This window comes from Ceratotherium simum, chromosome 24, assembly GCF_057802395.1.
Source record: "Ceratotherium simum simum isolate JZ-2026a chromosome 24, ASM5780239v1, whole genome shotgun sequence".
In the NCBI taxonomy this organism is placed as follows: domain Eukaryota; kingdom Metazoa; phylum Chordata; class Mammalia; order Perissodactyla; family Rhinocerotidae; genus Ceratotherium; species Ceratotherium simum.
The window spans coordinates 40158908-40173164 of NC_141923.1; the positions used below are offsets into that span (position 1 = coordinate 40158908).

At 42.9% G+C, this 14257-nt stretch overlaps 1 protein-coding gene across 1 annotated transcript in view; it reads right to left on the reverse strand.

The window, feature by feature from the left end:
- Window positions 1-14257, reverse strand: part of SYT16 (synaptotagmin 16) — a 105479-nt gene that overhangs the window by 14216 nt on the left and 77006 nt on the right. Inside the window, exons 3-5 of the mRNA XM_004426223.3 lie at window positions 10295-10551; window positions 4584-5024; window positions 1258-1447 (exon numbers count right to left, since the gene is read on the reverse strand). Coding sequence (XP_004426280.3) covers window positions 1258-1447; window positions 4584-5024; window positions 10295-10551 — 888 coding nt within the window. The remainder of the gene's footprint in view (window positions 1-1257; window positions 1448-4583; window positions 5025-10294; window positions 10552-14257) is intronic.

The window sequence follows — 14257 nt, forward strand, 5'->3', positions numbered from 1 at the left end:
AAGATACCAGGGAACAGAGCCTTCATGGCTGCAGCACAGTCCAAGGCTAAGAAGAGTGAGAGCCCAGATTTGGTTGAAGGAGCTGACCTTTTTCTACCAGCTCTGCTGGCCCTTCACCTGATGCTGACATGCGAGGCCACAGACCACCGACTCGTGCAGCCTACTGCATTGTTACTGACTTCCTCCTTATTTCAGTAAGACTTCGGTGCCTGTGGTGAACAGGTTTACCAGCCCTCCACTCTTCCCCCTCTAGTTTACCTTCCTGTACTTGAACGGCTGGAAATTCAACAACAATATTTTCCAGACTCTCTTGCAGCTAGCATTCGAGATACAAATTAGATTCCTCCGATTAGATGTACTTGCATGAGATCCAGAGGGCAGAACTGAGGCAAAAACCATCTTCCTGCCCCCTTTCAAGCTGTTTCGCTGACAAGTAAGACCATGAAAGGTGAGCTAATTCTTTCGCAGCATCATTCCAGCGTCCAATCTCCATCTTCTTGGGTCCTGAGAGGCAGCTGGCAGCAGCAGCTTTTTTATTCTGGCTTCCTGGCTCCTGGACTGCAGCTATGGGAGGATGTTTGAGCCCCTTTCTAGTGGTGATCTCAGAAGTGGTAGCGCCCCCTGGTGAGTCAGGCCCAGATCTCGCGCCTCCGCCTCCTCCATCAACACTACAACCACTAACGTTTCTTGAATGCTCACTATGCATTAAGCACTGTGCTACACACTTTCCATAAATCATTTTATTTGAACCCCAAAACAACCCATGAGGGAGGTATTATTAATATCCCTTTGTTCCAGATGAGTCTATTGAGATTCAGAAAAGAGAGGTAAATTGCCCAAGATCAGAGCAAAGCCAGGGGGTAAGCAGGTAGAGCTGGGATTTGACCCCAGATCTGCCTCAGCCCAAAGCCTGAGCTTTGCCGCTTTACAGATATGTGAAGGGCTGGGACCTTTCAGCCGATTTTAATTGCCCATACACATGATGTAGCTGAAAAGACATCATTCTTTTCCCTTAAACGACATATGTGTAGAGGCCAGCCTATTTCATGTCAAGATGCATCTAAATATCGAAGAAGCCTTCAATCTAGTTAAATAGAAAGGCAATTAAAAAGTCCAGAGGTATCACTTTGTAAAAACTTGTCTAAGCCATACCAAGATCATTTTTATTGTAAGAATTAAAGACTTAAGATAAAAGCAGTCACAGCCTTCTACTTGCCCCTGGAAGGACGAGAGCTGGAGGAACAGACACGCACTTACCCGGTGCTCTGTTAACAGCGAGGTTTCGGAAATGGCTGCCTTTGATCATTTCCACAGATAATCGCCCCGTTGTGGCGTTGTAGGACAGCCCCACCAGCAGCTCTGGCACCCCTCCATGAGCCAGCGACTGTGTGGATGAAGCACTGTCGCTGTGAGACACTGCAGATGGGCTGAGCGGAGACTCTCCACTCTGCAGGGAAGAACAACAAAGAGCCCATTGGCCCACACCACACTCGGCTCTCTGCAGAAAGCCAACGTTATGTGTGGTAAAACTGTGGCCCCATCTCAACCGCTGCCAAAGATTACTAACAGCGCACTTGGTGTGAATGATAATGGGCCTGGGAGCACAGGCATGGACGAGATCCCTGTGTTATTAATGACATATTTGTTTCAAGAGCTGTCTCCATTCAATATTTCCTCTCTAAAGACAAAACGGACAAAGATGTTATTACTAGTGTAAATCAAACGCTCTAGGATACATGGAGAGCTAGCAATACATTTAATATACACCAAAATTCCCTCCTGGGTGATTTGTGCTGGAATGTTTCTGTGGAACCCATCCACTCTAGGCATGAGTTTTGTTTCTGTTCTCTGCGGCTTCTTGATGAACGAAGCAACACAGGAGGCATTTTCTCTTCACTAGAAAAGAAATGAGAGACATCTACCACCACAGAACATTTGGCCCCTAGTTCTGCTTCTTAAGGTTGTCAGGAATATGCCAGAAGCAGCATTCTTCCTCCTAAGGAAATGAATTACATTGAAAATGAGCACTTCTACAACTGTTTGATAAGGAAGCCGACACACGGACTGAGGATCTCAGAGACCTTGCAGGCACCAGAGAACCCAAGAGAGAGCCCACACTTGGTTATGTTTATTCACAGGCATGCTTCTCCAAAGCGCCCACCTTCATGCACCAGACACATTGGGAAGAGGAGAGCAAAGTAGATCAGGACGTTGACTCGCGCTCGAGAAGCAGGAGTGGGAATGGGCCCTGGGGGAGCAGGCCAGCCAGCCTCCTGGAGCCACTACTTCCCCCACTGGAAATAAGTGCACTGGACTTTGCTCAAACCTTTCTTCTCAACATCTGAAATCATTTCCTAAAACTTTTTATCAGAAATCCCCAAAAATAAACACCTTAAAAGGAATTAAATATTCTTCACATCTGTAGGAAAATATCTACAGCCATGGGCATCTCTGTAGAGCCCGAGTTTTCACGGAACACAGTTCATAAACTGTAGGGCTGGGTGGTTTTGGCAGGTGACTTATGGCCCCTGCTGTCTAGATGATGGTAATCCAACAACGAAGTATCTGCTTAGTTTTGGGTGAGGACCACTCTCTCCTCTGTGTTTCTACAGAAGCAACTACTGTGACATCCATCACTGCACAGCTCAGCTCTCCCATCAAATTATGAATCCTTACAAATCTCTCAGTCCACAGTGCAGAGCCCGATGTCTGGCACATAAACATGCTCAACAAGTAACTGGTGAATGGAAGAATTTTTACCTTCAAAGTTCTTTCACACTGGCTCATTTTCCCCACTCAACTCTGCATCCCCAGCACACAGTACAGGGCCTGGCAAAGAGAATTAGGGGTGTGCCCACACCTGTCCTTATGCTCTATAGTGTAGGATTCCTTCCGACCTCCTACGGCGTCTGTTTTCCATGATTTCAGATATACTTACTCAGAGCTTAAGAATAAAGAGGGATTTGAGTAGAGACGAGACATGATCTGGCTTATGGTTTAAAAAGCTCATCTGGCCCCCGTGTTGGGAATAGTCTCTAGGGGGCAAAGGCAGAAGCAGGGAGACCACTCAGAGGCCATTTCAATAATCCAGCAGTCAAGTTCTGGTTGTATTTTGAAGATAGAGCCAATAGGATTTTAGGTGGAAAGGAGAGAAATCACAAATGACTTGTAAGATTTTTGGCCTGAGAAACTAAAAGGATGAAAATGCCTTTAGCCCAGATCGGAAGACTGCAGGTGGAGTGGATTTAGGGAGGCAAAAATCAGGAGTTCAAGTCTGGAGATATTAATTTTGAGAAATTAAAAATTTAAGCGGCTGGATCTCCCACCACTACACTCCGGCCTTTCTGGCTCCTTTCCTCTTCCTCAGACATGGGAGGCTCCTTCCCACCTCCCGACGCCTGCACACACCATTCTCTCTGTCTGAAATCCTTGTCCTCCACCAGTCTCGCTCCCCTGATTGCATGAGTGCTGTGTTTTGTCACCACCTCAAAGAAACTTTCTTTGACCCTCCTGAATAACAGCAGCCTCTGTCATTCTCTTTCTTCGCCTACCTTGGTTACTGTTGCCCTCCCCCACCAGACTGTAAGCTCCCGAGAGCAGAGTCATCAGCCATTTGTTCCTTCCTGCATCCCCTTTGCCCATTCGTACCTGACATATAGTAGGCACTCACTAAACATTTTTTTGTGTGAGGAAGATTAGCCCCGACAGAGCTAACATCTGTCACCAATCCTCCTCATTTTGCTGAGGAAGATTGGCCCTGGGCTAACATCCGTGCCCATCTTCCTCTACTTGATATAGGATGCCGCCACAGCATGGCTTGACAAGCGGTACATCGGTGCACGCCCAGGATCCAAACCCCAGGCCGCTGCAGCAGAGCGCACGCACTTAACTGCTACGCCACCAGGCCGGCCCCACTCAGTAAACATTTTTGAATAGATGACTGATTGGCCAAATAGCCCAAGAGAGCTACCTGATCTTTTTACATGGTTTTTAAAAGGAGACCCTCACACTTGATGACATGTAATCCACATGTCATTAGACATGTCTAATCGTAGACATCTGAGCTGTGCTGGCTTTCCTTAAAACCCCAGGATACAGAGCGGATGGGGCATATGGGAGGAGCCTGGCCATACACATGGAAGGTCTCAGAAGTGGCTGGAGTTCAGGACTGCTGTCACAGCCTACTCAGGCACACTTGTTAAGCACTTCACCTTGAAAGTCCCTTCTTTGAGACTCATCATAATGCATACTGGGGGCAGGGCAGGTGGATGGGGGGTCAGACCACTTATCAGCTAACCAGAAGGTCAAGCCACCTCTCCTGGTTTTTCTACACTCTCCACCACACTGCTGCTGTCGTTTCCTAAAATGGACGAGGACTGCATCCATCAGGTTATAGAGAATATGAGCACAAAAAACCCATTGTACCATGAAGTGCAAATCATGGCTTATAAGGATGAGGAGAGCCAAATGGAAAATTACATTAAGGTGTTTGAATTCACAGGCCGAATGTACTAAATCAAGGGCTAACAATTCCAGGTCCTCAAACACACCGAGGCATTAGCAGCACCAGTTCACATACTCACACTGATATTACTTCTTGGCTCCAGGACCAGAGTCACTTTCATCTCCCCTTCTGGGTGCAGGTGACTGAGATAGAACAGCTTCTCTCCCATCATTCTCTCACGGGTCATCTTGCGGGCAGCGTACAGGCGGAAGCGGACAGCACAGGTAGCCACATCTCTGGCCTCCAGCCTGGTGAAGGTAACCTTCTCCTTGAAGACAGGGCTGGGCCCTCGCTGTATGCTTGTCCTGCCCCTCTGTTTCTTACTGGGTAGCAGCACTACATGAACTTGCCAGGAGTTGACGCCGCTTCGGTCCTTATCCGGGAGGCCCTGTGCTCTCACAATGGTCACTGTGAGCTTCTGGCTGGCAGCTCTATATTCAAAGATGACATCCAGGTCGCCACATTTTGAGATGGGCTCTGGGACCCCAGATGGCACCTGAAAATTGGTCCCATCCTGTTCCTGTAGCAGAGAGAGGAAATGATTAGGAATGGAATGGAAATAATAATGCCCAATTACATTTTGGAGAGACAGTGTCTCTCTGTGCTCCTTCAGAACCGAGTACTTGTTCACTGCTAGCACACATCCTTTTACCTTAGAAAGGTCTGTTTACTAGTCTATCTCTCCATTAGATTGTGAATTCTTTGAGGGTACAGTGTTTACCTCATATAGTGAGCCTTCATGAATGCTTTTGGAATGAATGTACAAAGCTTTTATATTCTGCAAAGTGTTTTCATATACACTGCAACTCAAAAAGCACAAATGACCACTATCATTGAAACCAACTGAAATTCTAAGTCAAAAATTAGTCAACTATGCAACTGCCAAGAGGTAACTTTTCCTTGAGTCCCCAGGAGAAATGGCTGAGCCTGGGCCTGTGCTCTATGGGCCAGGACTCCTGCAGACAAGAATCCTAATGAGAGTCATGGTCAGGTGATCCTTCAGTAGATTTTCAATATATATAGGAGAAACAGTTTATGGCAGAGCTTCTCAGATGTTCATGTGGATTTGAATCATCCAGGGAGTCTGATTCAGTGGGATCGGAGTGGGGCCTGAGACTCTGCACTTCTCAGAAGGTCACAAGGATGTTGCAGGTGGCCTCAGATCACACTTTGAGTAGCAAGGGTTTAGGATCCCAAGGGTTTAGGTTTGCTGCATCCCTAGCAGCCATTTAGCAAACAGCAACACTGGACTGGAGACAGAACACCTGGGTTGAATCATAACTCTACCACTGATTAGCTTTGACCTTGGCCAAATACACCATCCATTCTGTACTCCAGCTGGAAAATGAGTATTAAGATGCCTACTTGATAGAGTGTCGTTGTGAGGTTTTAATAGATGTGAAAAATACCTGGCTCAGACCAGACTCCATAAATATCTATTCCCATCACTGAACTGGTGCTACCTATTTTCAAATATGCCCTCCCTCATCATGAAATATCACCCTTAGACAGCAATTCACCTGTAGCCAGTCAGACCTGATGACCTCACTGGGAAAACTGAGCTGAACTGCATTACTCTAATGAACCACCCTTCAACAAACTGTAAATAATGTCAACAGAATTTGATTTTTCCTCTGAAAGCATAACTCTTACCCATAACTAAACTTGGTCTGATTCTTATTGTAAATCAGAATCAGTTCTTATTTATGTAATTAAACGTCAGGCTTTGCTAATTTAAAGACCTCTTTACTTAAAAATAATAATAAAATAAAACACATCAGAAATGCACATTCATCAACAAAGCTTCCCCACAGAGTTCAGGTGAAAGTGCATGGTTGTCTGGAATGAGACATCCTTAGGAACCCCAGGTCTACCGCTTGCTACCTCCATGCCGTCAGGCAAGTTATTTGATCCTTTCCACTTTCTGTTTCCTCAACAGTAAAATGGAGATGACACCTACTTTACAGGATTGTTTTGAAAATTAAAGGATTTGACGAGGCATCTAATAAATGTCCTCTCTTTTAAGGTTCACATTAGTCTACCAAGAAAATTTAGGCTTCTTGCAAAACAAGGGAAGCTTCTTATATCCTCTCCTCTGAGCATGCATTCATGTGTGAGTGTTTCTATTCAGAGGTACTTATTTTCAAGTGATAAAAGTGGTTGCTATAGAGACTTCTAAATACAACTGACTGGTGTAGCTATAATATTAGAAGCAAGTCTCCAAGGAGTTAGGCCAACTCAAAAATCAAGTCACAGTCTTCTGTTAAGACTCCCACCTATTTTAGCCTACTCTTGATCATCTCTATATTGCTTGCTGGACCATAAGTAATAATAGCTGACATCCACTAAGCCCTTCTTCATGCCAGGTACCATACTAAACCCTTTATAGACTATAAAAGCCCACTCTTATGCACTTCTGACCTTCTTGGCCTCACCTCTTGTTCCATCTTCCCCTATAGGAAGCGCTTGAAGTGGCTTCAGCCTGGCACAACCCAATCAAGTCGTACCTCTTGCCCATGCAATGTAACTCTCAGCTCCCACCACAGGCCTCTCTGTTGATGTCAAGGCTTGGAAAGTTACATAATCCTGCTCGGCGCTCACGTACATAAAGTCCAGAGTGTGTGTGGCTTTAATGCCCCTGCAGGACACTTTTCTCCCCTTGGACAGGTGTCCTGCGGTTGGTTTATATAGCTTCTTAGAGTACGGTCCCACAAGATCAAGCCTTGAGTCACACTTAGTGGTGGCCAACGCAATCACACATTCTCACACTGGCTCTCCCTTCTTCCCTGCCTCACCCTCCTCGTCCCTCACTCTTGTTCCCTGGGATTGCACATCCTAACAAGTAGGCTGTTTTTTGGGAAATCTAGCTAAGAAACATTATCTTTTTTAATGTTCACATTAACCTAACAAGGTAGGTATTTTAATATCTTCATTTTACAGGAGAGGAAACTAAGACTTAGAAAGGCTAAATAACTCACTCCCTGCCCCCAACATCATATGCCCAGCCAAGATTATCCAGGATTTACCAGCATTAATCTCAAACCTTATGTCAAACCATAATGTCTTCCTTCTTCTCCCCCAAACTTTTCACCATAGCTATTTATATGTACAGTAAGTGTGTGAGATGAAGAGAGAGTAAGATGGCAGATGGGAGTTGGAAACACATGCTACTTTAAATTTCACATCCTTTTAAGCTCTTGCTCTTAATATTAGTTAACAGTTTCCAGTATGTCATCAACTTTAATACCCAGGTAAAAATCTCCTAGTTAACGAGTATCTCCCCACTTACCTATCAGGCTATCTATTCAGATCAATGCTCACTCCACCTGCAAGTTGGTGGTAAAGTCCTGGGGAGGGCTCTGAAATAACTGCCCTAAGAACCCTGAATAAGACACAGCTCCAGGCATCGGCCAGGCTCTGGAGCAGGACGATCTAAGCTGTAGCCCATGAACACTGGGCTTTGCAGCCCCTTCCTGGGTTGATCTGAGACAAAGATTTGCGAAGGCGGGTATTTTCATAGCAATTAATTATTTCAACACACTTTACCTATCACCAGGCAACTAAAGGCTCTCCTCATGTGGGTACTGTTAATACCGCTAATCCATCTGACCTTCCTGCAAGGTAAAAATCTCTTCATTTTTATCCCCATTTGGCAGATTTTAATTAACTTCTCAAGGCCAACCAGTTAATCAGCGGAAAGCAGAGATGAAAAGTGGGACACCTGCCTCCCTGTGTGCTCAGAATCACCAGCCATGCTCCCATTGTCTTCCCTGCCAAGCCTTAGGTCTGCAGGAAAAAGTCAATGGCCTTTTCCAGCAGAGAGGAGCAGCACTTGAAAATCCATCAGCCTAAGGTAGTCACACTGCAGGACTGGTTTCCTTCTGAGGCAAAATAAATGATTCCTTTAGCTCTAATATCCCAGGTTTTTCTTTAAGATGGGAATACTTGTACCACATTGTCAAAACTCATGCAGGTTTAAAGATTTTTCTATGAAATTGAAAGCCTTTCTGTTTTAGTAAGATAGTGTTGATGTCATCTGTGTGGCCCCACGTAAACAGACCTACAATATGTTCCTGGTGCCAAATACATGAGGGAAGACAGGGTTCTTAATACAGCTAAGAGGCAAATCAATCAATTCTTAAAAGGGTGAGCTAAGCCTGCAAAGCAGGCAGTTACAGGAGCTGCCTCCAAGCTGCATTTGAGGTTCTACTGTAGGAGCACCAAATTACAGTTTTTGTCTCAAAATAGATAGGAGGTTGAATGGAGCACACAGAGATGTCTGGGTATTTTTGGAGTCTGAGAACGTTTAGTGCCTTCAACACCAAGTCTTCTGTTAAAGCTCCATGAGGCAGGCAAAGGGGAGGTCACCTAGAGAAAGCAATTCCCAGCTTAATGGTCAAGTTATCAAGGGGACAGAGAATCAACAGGCAGGGAAACAGTTCTGTTTTGTTTTTGTGGTGAGAGAGCCAAAAAGAATATTTTTAAACGTTAAATGTTATTGTGTGGGATTTGATATGACTCTTGGCAGTAAACCAACAAAGAAGCAGAATTTCTTTACAAAACTTATAAGGTTAATAGGCTGGGGTGTCTCTACATGAAGGGCTGCTTTTAACAAATCACAGACCACGGATCTGAGTGACCATCTCCGGTCCTCAGCAGTAACACCAGCACATGCGTGCACACGTGCACACCTCCTTACGCTTAAGCCTTTGGAACATGACTTTCTGTGATTTTTTTTTTCTCCTCCTTAATGAGAATTTGGTGTGTATGATTGTCCAGGTCATAATAAGAGATTCATCCTGTTTATTTTCTCAATCAGACTGATGCTAACAAAATCCATTCACCCTTATCCTTCCCCTATCCCCACAAATCATATTAAAGTTTTATATACTTATATGATTTATCTCATCAAAATTAATTTCAAACTAGGTACTAGACACTATTATTTAATATCTCCTGATGGCATAGAATCATAATACGAGGGATCTAGCTAATAAAGAATAACCATAAATGCCTATAAGATAAAACAATGTTTGTAAAATCCTTATCACAGAGCCTGGCACATCGTAATTGCTCAATAAGTGGTAGTTTCTATCACCTTCACCTCCAGTTATACCTGTGGATGGTTAGGCATATTCTGGAGTAAGTTTTAATTGAAAAAGGAATTTAGAATAAGCATCTTTTATCAGAGATTTATTCCAAAAAACAAAGTCAATGGCCAGAGGGTCGTTACAGACTAATGCCAACTCCTAGATCTTCAATTCATTCAAAACTAACAAATATACTCATACTGCAAGATCCTCATCATAATATCTTGTACAATGTCATTGGAAGGGCCATTGTATTTTACTTTAATTTACAAATAATTCTCATATTCAAATAATCATAACTTAAGATTTGGGGTAAATAAAAATAGATTCCACTTAATTGAAACCACGAATGAAATAAACCAGTCTCTCTAAAGAACTGAAAACTCTTTTATATAAAAAAGAAGCCTGATTGTTGCTCAGTCCCTTCTGCCACCATTCCTCTTCTTTTTTTTTTCCCTATCTTGATAGAAATTTATTTATGATTCTTTTATTGATACACATAGGGGTTGGGCCTTGGTCATCCAAACAAAAATTTATTTCAAATAAAGCCTCTTTATGTCTTTGTTTTTCCAGGCAATGCTTCCTTTTTGGAGAAATTTTTTCTTGAGAGACAAAGAAGGGGGGAGGGGAAAGAGAGCAAGAACTAGCCAGAGAGCACATATCACTCAAGCAAGGAAAGAATGGAAAATAAATGACTTGCCTCTGGACTCCACATGGAAGAGTTGTCAGTGGCATAGGAGTCTCCAAATCCCCGGTTCTTGAAAGCTGTCTCCGTCTCCAAGCTGCCCTGAGTGGACTGGCGACTGACGCTGTGGACCACACTGGTCTCCTGGGGAGATGCACCATGGTGCCTGGTATCCCCCACCTCACATGGGGACTGTGAGTGGGCAGAGCTAGGGTCATCTTCACCAGGAGACGGATTCTCAGAATAATTCAGTTGGCTGGTTCCATCCAAGTCTAAATTTGCAATAAGGAAATTATTTTAAATGTATTATTATTTTACACCTTTTTAAGAAGAGAAATTTAGCAGTAGCAACCACACCAATCAAGACCTCAAAAACAAAACCCACCAAATAACACCTACAGAAACAAAATTCCATCCATATGGTGGATAAACTTGGTCCGTATAATCAAAAAGACCATTAGTTCATTATGTGGGATACAAGAAGGTTTAATACTTTCTAATAATATGAGTATAAAGGATGTGTAATTATGTTAGAAGGATAAAATAAACACATTAGCATTTTGTTGGAGCTGATGACCACAAGGCTTTGGGGAAGGATCTAGAAAGCAAGAACAAGAATCTACTGTGGAGATCATATGGTCTCCTGACTCTACCATTCTTCTCTCTCGCCCACGTCCACCGTATTACCCTCTGCTCAAAAGGCTGCGGCGGTTCTCTCAAGTAAAAAGTTCTCTACTTGATCCACAGAAAGAATACTGGGCTTGGATTCGGATGATCTGGGGTTAAATCCTAGCTCTGCCTTAAGAACGTGAACAACATTTGAACTGTCTGAACCTTTTTTTCTTTATCTATAAAATGATGATAAAGCCATTAAAGAGTCATTGTGGACACATGAAATAGCATCCACCTGGCAGCCAGCACGTCTTCCATAAATATTAGCCTTGCTTACCTGTCTTGCCCAAACTGGCCTCATCCAACCCAGCAAACCCCATTTTCTACTGCCTCCCAACTCACTGTCACGTGTGGTCTCACTGGTCATGAAGATGCTAGTTGTGTATTTCTGTTCACAGTGGTCCTCAAACCCTCCCTCCTGTCCTCTCCTTCCTGTGCATCCAAAGCTCCGACAACTCCTGAATTCTCCCTGACTTGTTCAGACACAGTGTTTTCTTCTAACCTTAGTGTTATTCTATTCTCCCTTTCTCTCTCAGTACTCCCTCACCCTGTTCACCCCCAGCCTCTCCTTCCACATCTAGGTTACCCTCAGATTGTAGGGAAAAACTCACAAGGTCTTTCTAAGCAATCACTTTCACCCTGACTTGCCTCCCACATCCAAAAAGTAGCCAAAGATGTCTTAGCTCTTTGGCCTCCAGTCTCTTCCAGGAGCCCCCATCCCAGGATGAGAGAAAATTAGAGATACAGACAGGTTGAGTGAGTGGGATAACAAAGTATATATCATAAATTCAGCTCATATTTACACACCGTCTGGTAGCAATTGTTTCCACCGTTAGTCTTAAAGCCCCAGCTAGAACAGAAGCCCCTGGAACGTACTAAGCCCCGTACATCTACTGCACAGTCTTCATCTACCAGTGGGTTTCCCTGAACCCTCAAATAACCTTGAAGGCTAGGCAGATAACAAGTACTTGAAGCAGCCAGGTGGGCAACAATATGGAGTGGTGGTGACAATGGTTCACCAGACAGTATATGACCCACCTATAGTAAGCACACAAACTTAAAAATACATTATCTCCCTCTGCAAACCATATAAAAGCATCCTCAGGCAGACTTGGTTGTCAGGGCACAGCTTCAGACTCCTGATTTGGGATTTTGCAAAACCATAGCAAGCCATTTAGAAACCCCTCTATATGTCTTGTTATTCTTAATAATTCAGTTCAGGTCCCTTGGAAACACTTTCATAGGACACCACAACATTTTCACATTCACATTTTCAGTTATTTGGCAAACACGCTAAAAAAAACGCCACAGAAAATGACAGAATAGAGATATTCCATATGCAAGACCCTACAAGATAAAGCAGAATTTTCTTCTAAGGCTCTAATTAGCACATCCATTCCTCACATACATGAACACTAAAATGTCCTATTAAACAGTGGGTCATCTATCAATGCGTGTAGCACCCAGCAGGATTTCAGCACAAAATCTAACTTTGCCAAGAAATTACCCCCATAAAATTGTCTCATGACTTTAACTCCTACAGTGATAATACCTAGATCAGTAATAAGGGAATGTTCAAAAACTACATTAAGCTTTGAAAAGCTATTCATAACTGAAAAACGTAAGAACTATATTAATGTAACAAACCATTTTCCTTGACAGACAAGCAAGGAATGAATTAGAAAAACAGATCTGGGGAACAAGTCAGGTTGCAAGGAGGAGGCCAGGAGAGGTGAGTCACCATGACGTAAAGCGGTCTTCCCGCGCTTTAGATTAAAGCAGGTCACGTCACCTTAGACACGTACGGAAGAGTAATGGCCTGTTGTCAGAGAAACGTATTCTGGCTTCTTAGAGATCATAGGGCATAATTATGTCACATCAACTATATTTATTTCAGTAGAGAAAATCTTGAATCTGTTTAGTCCACATCTCACTTTGACAGAGTGTAACCCTACTATCCAATCACTTTCTTTTACACTCCCAAACCACCCCCCACCACCAACCATATACAAATACTTTTGCTTACCAACTATGATGATCAGTTTTATGTGTCAACTTGGCTAGCCTATAGGCCCCGATTATTCAATCAGATGCTAATCTAGGTATTGCTGTGAAGGTATTTTGTAGATGTGATTAAAGCCCTTAAGCAGTTGACTTGAAGTAAAGATTATCCTACACCAAAAAAGAAAAAAAAGATTATCCTACATCATCAGTTCACTGAAAGGCCTTAAAAGAAGAACTGAGGCATCTCTGGAGAAGAGAAAATTTCACCTATGGATGGCAGCTTTCACTCATACCTAAGAGTTTCAGCCTACCCTTGCCATAGGTTGTCCTATGGATTTCAGAGCTGTGCATTTCTGTTTCCTAGCCAGCCCCCACAGTCACATAAACCAACTCTTTGCAATAAATCTCTTTATACATGTATCAGCTTGATATCATCCTGACATATTTGAAATCCTGATTGGTACACTATCTCAAACGAAACTGAGCACAGATTCTGGGGGAAATTGAGCAGTTTTAAACGTCTAGCTTTTATGAAACATCCTAAGAACTAAATATTTCACAAGTAAAAATAAGACTTTGCTCAAAAACAAAAACAAAATAAAAGCCCCAATAAGTGGACTATTATTCTGCAGCGACCTGATCCAGATTATATCTGCAGTGATCTGATCCAGATCACTTAGCCCGAACCCTCTTTGACAATTAAAGCACAATAACACTAAGTCAGATACGCGAGGCAAGAGAGAACTTGCCTTGACTATGAAGATAGCATTGCCTTGGTTCTCATAACCTCACTACTCCATCTAGAAAAAAGGATCTCACTGAAGATGAAACATGAAACAACCCACCAGTAAACTCATTCACGGTTCAGATTTTACTTCAATTTGGACCTTTAATTTCACTGGTCCAACATTTTTAATGCATTTTTAAAGTGGAAGAATTGTCTAAAATTAAATTTGATCTCAGAAAATCATGTTTAAGGTAGACTGAAAAACAGCTAAGAACAAGCAAAAAAAAAATCCTCTCTGGGGCACATGCTTAATGTCTTCATTATCCTCTATTGCTGAAACAAATTCACTAATCTAAAGATGAACAAAAAGAAATGACAGAAAAATCATGCAATAAAAATTACATTAACATTTCCATGGCATTTGATAACCTAAAATGTAGCATGCAGTTATCCATTCCTATGAAAATCCTGACTTTCTTCAAAATCTGCAGGTAATTCATTCAATGTAGTGGACGTTTTCCTCTCTTCAGCAGAGAAAAATTTACCTTTCCTATCACCATCTCTCAAAAAATGCA